The 6,000-nt window shown below is 42.2% G+C and overlaps 1 protein-coding gene across 2 annotated transcripts in view; it reads right to left on the bottom strand.

The window, feature by feature from the left end:
- Positions 1-808: 808 nt before the first annotated feature.
- The window catches only part of esco2 (establishment of sister chromatid cohesion N-acetyltransferase 2), a 78,687-nt gene continuing 73,495 nt past the window's right edge, over positions 809-6,000 (bottom strand). For both annotated transcript variants that reach the window (XM_038799606.1, XM_038799605.1), the window contains exon 10: positions 809-1,585. In XM_038799606.1, the coding sequence (XP_038655534.1) occupies positions 1,453-1,585 (133 nt within the window). In that variant the 3' untranslated portion in view covers positions 809-1,452. The remainder of the gene's footprint in view (positions 1,586-6,000) is intronic.

Below are 6,000 nucleotides of genomic sequence, written 5' to 3'. Positions count from 1 at the left end.
TCACGATATTTGTGGAAGTATTGGCATCAAATGTGGACATTTTATTAAGGACCCACGAAAACCTTTTGCAGTTTTAAAATTGATTTTTAAGGAACAATTGATAATTCCCACTCCAATTCATTCGTTAGTGTGCGGGAATAATTATGGCGAGCGCCAGAGAGCAAGAGCAAGAGAGCGTGGCAGAGAGCAAGTGAGAGCGCGGCAGAGAGCAAGCGAGAGCGCGGCAGAGAGCAAGCGAGAGCGCGGCAGAGAGCAAGCGAGAGCGCGGCAGAGAGCAAGCGAGAGCGCGGCAGAGAGCAAGCGAGAGCGCGGCAGAGAGCAAGCGAGAGCGCGGCAGAGAGCAAGCGAGAGCGCGGCAGAGAGCAAGCGAGAGCGCGGCAGAGAGCAAGCGAGAGCGCGGCAGAGAGCAAGCGAGAGCGCGGCAGAGAGCAAGCGAGAGCGCGGCAGAGAGCAAGCGAGAGCGCGGCAGAGAGCAAAAGGAGTGAGACAAAGATAGAACAACGTTCAACCTCTGCTGAATCTTTCTTGCAACCTCTCTGCAGTGACTGCAGCCTGGCCTTCATACTTTTCCCATTGTGTTGTGCCAGGGGGTTGAGTTGGTATATGGCAGCCATATTTTCAAAATCCAGAACTTTGCATTTTAATGTATTTTCCTTAGACAGTGACGATTCAACAGGTCTCTGGCCGTGCAATTTTTAGTAGTTGGTTCTGTCTCATTTCAAATTGCATAATCTCTAGTCATTTGAAAAATTATATTTTCAAAAATAAAGTTGCACATCTTGTAACACAAAACACCGAAATAGTAATAGTGAAATAAAAATGACAGACTTTATTGTGGTAAGACAAAAATTTAAATTTTTGGATCAAACAAGTAGAAAACCTAACAAGTAATTTTTACTAATACAAATGTTACCGTGAGAATTTTGTTGAAGAATTACATGTTCTGAAGGGCCAAAAGCTCCTAAAATATGCACAATGAGATATGGTCAATCTTCAGAAATTTATCAACTGTAACAAGGTTATTGTACAAATGTTTCAGTCTTTTCAAAACTAAGTTTTATATTGTGAAACCTGCACTCGAGCAGTCTGTACTATAAGCAGTTACTTTAATGGAGAGAAAGGTGAATAACAAAAACAAACAAGGCCTGTATGTACATTTCCCGCTCAATCATTTCCATTTAACATCTTAGAAAGTTTCCACAAATCCACTTTAATATGACATTATTAACATTAAGTAACCCTTACATTGCAAAAAACTCAAAAATATAATCAATATAATCTGAGAGAACACAGCAAACAGTGCAAAGTATTTCAAAAAGACCAATATATGTTCCTAGAATTAAATAATCAGCGATTTAGACTATATTATAACGTTACCTAAAATATAAAATGCAGAGACTACATTCATCAGATGGTAAATGGTTACTGAAAGTCAAATTTCAGTTTTGCAGGTTAACCAATGAAATTATACACAAGGAAATTTGGGGTTTGGCAGTATTTGGTTGCAAAAAGCTTGCCAGATGGCGTTGGATCAGAGAAGGCAATTTCATTCTTGTTCAGACTGGTTCCATACATGAATGTGTTTCTGAAAGAAATGGAAGTACGTTGAATTTAAGTATGCAAAATCAAAGTACATTTTATAAACAGGAATAAGCGAATATTTTTTTATTTTTTTTAATAAATTTAGATTACCCAATTATTTTTTCCAATTAAGGGGCAATTTAGCGTGGCCAATCCACATTTTTGGATTGTGGGAGCGAAACCCACGCAGACACGGGGAGAACGTGCAAACTCCACACGGACAGTGACCCAGAGTCGGGATCGAACCTGGGACCTCAGCGCCGTGAGGCGGTTGTGCTAACCACTAGGCCACCGTGCTGCCCGGAATAAGCGAATATTTAAAAAAAGTCATTACCCCCAATGTTGCTTTAAGGTAGTAATTTTCAAAGTGGGGGTCGTGACCCGCAGATGGGTCGTGGGATGGTGTAGAATAGGTCGCAACTAGGTCACCAAAAATCATCCCCAAAGATCGCCTGCCCATTTTCCCCCCGTTTTCTCTAGAGGTAAATGCAACGTATGGCCACATGAGGCTGATAGAAGTTGATGCAATGGACTTTCTTGCCTCTCTAGGCCACAGTATAGTTGGGGCAGTTTTCAGCCAGTGAACTGTAAAATTCTCTTTGGGTAGCATTTCCTGCCACAGTGTTCAGCATTGGGATCTGTATTTTTTCTCGAGTTCAGTGTGTCACTAACAAACCCTGTGCGTCCTTTATCATTCTCTCAGTTAACCCGGACGTACAGCCTCCTACAAGCTCCTATGTCCATTCCTTCCACTTCGGAATTGTCTCTCCACATTGGGGCTCTAGTTCTTTAAGAAAACTTATTTTTTTCATCACCCACCCCCCACCACCATCCATCCCCCCCATTCCCCAGGTACTCGTACCAAGCATCCATCTCTGCTGTGTGGCTACATGACTACATAGACTCCATCAGCTGAACTGGTTCCAGTACCACAAGGACTTTTGTTTCTAGCTTTATTGGGACATCAATTGTCTGCCAAGGGTGGCATTCATAATAATAATACTCTTCATTAGTGTTACAAGTAGGCTTACATTAACACTGCAATGAAGTTACTGAGAAAAGCCCCTAGTTGCCACATTCCAGCACCTGTTTGGGTACACTGAGGGAGAATTCAGAATGTCCAATTCACCCAACAGCACGCCTTTCAGGACCTATGGGAGGAAACTGGAGCACCCGTAGGAAACCCACGCAGACACAGGGATAACTTGCCAAATAAACTACACTCGTGTATACAGGAGCTGGTAAAATGTTGCAGGCGTATGGAATGGAATGTATCAGCACGTTTTGCATATTGGTCAGCTGAGTTTTGCCCAGCATTGATTTTTTCCCCGCATGTTTTCAGTCTGTTACATATTTACGTGCGAAACGGTACTGACAGGCATCCAGTGACATTCTGTCACTGTTAGGGGCAGCTTGTCAGCACAGTGGTTAGCACAGCTGCTTCACAGCTCCAGAGCCCAGGTTTGATTCCCGGCTGGGTCATCGCCTGTGCGGAGTCTGCACATCCTTCCACGGTGTGTAAGTTTCCTCCAGGTGCTCCGGTTTCCTCCCACAGTCCAAAGATGTGCAGGTTAGGTGGATTGGCCATGCTAAATTGCCCTTAAGTGTCCAAAAAGGTTGGTGGGGTGAGTGGGTTACAGGGACATGGTGCAGGCGTGGTCTTGAGTCAGGTGCTCTTTCCGAGGGCCGATGCAGACTCGATGGGCTGAATGGCATCCTTCTGCATTATGAATTCTATGATCTGTCTGACCGTGCTTTTAATTTATCAGTTTAGGGCTCCTGTTTCTGAAGTAGAAGTTGTCTAATTTCCTATCCGAGGTCTTGTTACGTTTTGAACAAGTAAACAGGACGTCATTAGAACTGTGTAACATTGAGCCTGTCCATCTTTCCAGCGCTTGCACACAATTCTCCAAATGCTAACAATGGATACGACGACATAAAATAATCAAATAATCCTGAGTTACACCTTTTAGCAAGGTGTAAGGATAGATCTGTCCTTTAAAGTAAAACAGCAGCGCAATTTACAACTTTTACATTTAATAACACAGAAGTGCCAACAATGTGTGCGACATTTTAAAAAGTAACTATGGCGAATATATTGTGAATGTGGCGTGGGTCTCGAGAGTTGGCCATTCTATAAAATGGGTCGCCGGAAAAAACGTTAGAAAAATACTGCTTTGAGGAAAAAAGAAAATTAATTCTCTGGTTGGTTATCAGGAAAGGACGAACATGCTGGGTTTCTCTTCTTTTGAAACAAGGCTGAGAATCAATTTAACAGAAGTCAAAATTATGGAAGGTTTTGATCAAATAGAGAAGAATATTTTCGTTCGTAGTGAAGAGTAAATCTAGAGGCTATCGGTAGAAGATGGTTTCATAAGAAACATCTTTACCAAGTGGAACTCTCTTCCACAGGGATTAGTTAAGATAATAGCACAGGTGCACTTAAAGGGAAGCAAGATCAGTATATCAAAAGGGAAGAGAGGCCAATGACAATAAGTAGATGTAGAAGATATGGGAAGAAGCTTGAGTGGAGCATTAATACCAGCAAATGTAAATGTTGCCACAGTCCCAGAGAACCTTAGGCTTCTCTCCCCTTTGCGAGCTGACTCGTAGCAATTTAACCTGAAGGGCCTTCATGAATATCCTCAGCCGGTTTGGGAATTCAACCCGCGCAGTTGGCGTCACTGCATCACAAACCAGCTAACTGACACCCCAGTATTAACACTGGTATGAAGTGGTTGTATATCTGAAATGTGAGCATCACTAGCTACCCTGAGAAGTGGTGTGTTGTAATGTTTTGATATAACTGAGTGGCTTTGCGAGCCAATTTAGAGGTCACTTAAAAGTCAACCACTTAGATGTGGGATTGGAGTCACATATAGGCTGAAATTAGCAAAGGCTGTGAGGTTTTCTTCTCTAAACAATATTATTGGTCTTTACAACAATCTAACAGCTTCATGGTAATTTTTCCCCCATGATTTTTAAAAACGGAGTTCCAATTCTCAAAATGGCGTGGTTGGAGCTGGACTCTTTGAATTATTTGTCCAGGCCTCTGGAATACTGGACCAGTAAGGTAATACAATATAGATCACCCAATTGTCAGCATTCATTAATTAATTACTGTGAAAATGTATTATCTATGTGTGCTGAGTTACTGGCATAGAGAAACAATTTATTTCTACAACTAAAATTGGCAGAATGTTTTTGGGGTATGTGATTCAGCAAAAAATTTAATTCAATCCATTAACAAAGTAGACTGGGGAATCCAGCTGATTTTAAAAATGCTGCATCAACACCTGGCAAACTGTTCCTTCATAGTTCAAATTTCTAATATTAGGAAAGGTTCGCAGCAGTCCTGATCATCACCACTTTTATACTGTAACTTGTACAGGGGAACAAGAAAAATTACCAATTAAAATTTATTCACATCTGGTACACTTTAATGTACCAATTATTCCTAACTGGTTCCCCAGTGAGAGGATTAAGTGAGGTGGTTTATTGCTGGTCGTCAATGGGCTCCATTTTGGATTGAAGTGGCTCTGGAGAGGTTGTTCCTTGAAATGGTTCCAACACACCTGATGCTGAGGTAACCGGCTGGTCCAACAACGTTGATTTATCTGACATCTTTAACATAGTAAAACTTCCCACAACACTTCACTGGACTGTTAGCAGGGAATATTTGACATCAAGACAGGTGAATAAAAGCATAATGTGGAGATGCCGGTGTTGGACTGGGGTGAGCATAGTAAGAAGTCTTACAACACCAAGGCATCTCCAAGGTGGCCTTCAGGACGCGCGGCAACGCAGAATCACCAAGCAGAAACTTATAGCCAAGTTCCGCACACATGAGAATGGCCTCAACCGAGACCTTGGATTAATGTTGCATTACATTCACCCCTCACCATCCTACCAACTGTCCTGGTTTGAGACAATTCACACCTCTTTAACCTGTGATTATCCCTCTCTCCAATTGCTCCATCTGGACCTGTAGACTTAATTACCTACAAAGACTTGCATTCAAAGTATGGTCCTGCATCTTTGACTTTGTCTATATATGTGTTTCTGGAACCCACCTCTTCATTCATCTGAAGAAGAAGCAGTGCTCCGAAAGCTAGTGATTCAAAACAAACCTGTTGGACTTTAACCTGGTGTTGTAAGACTTCTTACAATAAAAACATAGTCAGAGGTAGGCTTAAGGAGCGACTTAAAGTAGGAAGGGGGCATAGAAGGGCTTGGGAGAGTGCAGAATTACAAGAGCTTAAGGCCAAGGCCAGTGCCTTTACCTACCACTTTTTCAGCAGCAATTAGAAAATTCAGGATGTGGCATCACAAATAGACAGCAACATCATTCGTGCCATATTCCTTCGGTTAAGCACATTCAGTGCTTTGCTGGGGAGCATATCTCTGGGCAATGAGGTT

Source organism: Scyliorhinus canicula, chromosome 6 (genome assembly GCF_902713615.1).
Source record: "Scyliorhinus canicula chromosome 6, sScyCan1.1, whole genome shotgun sequence".
Taxonomy (NCBI): Eukaryota; Metazoa; Chordata; class Chondrichthyes; order Carcharhiniformes; family Scyliorhinidae; genus Scyliorhinus; species Scyliorhinus canicula.
This window is presented reverse-complemented; position numbering and strand designations above follow the sequence as displayed.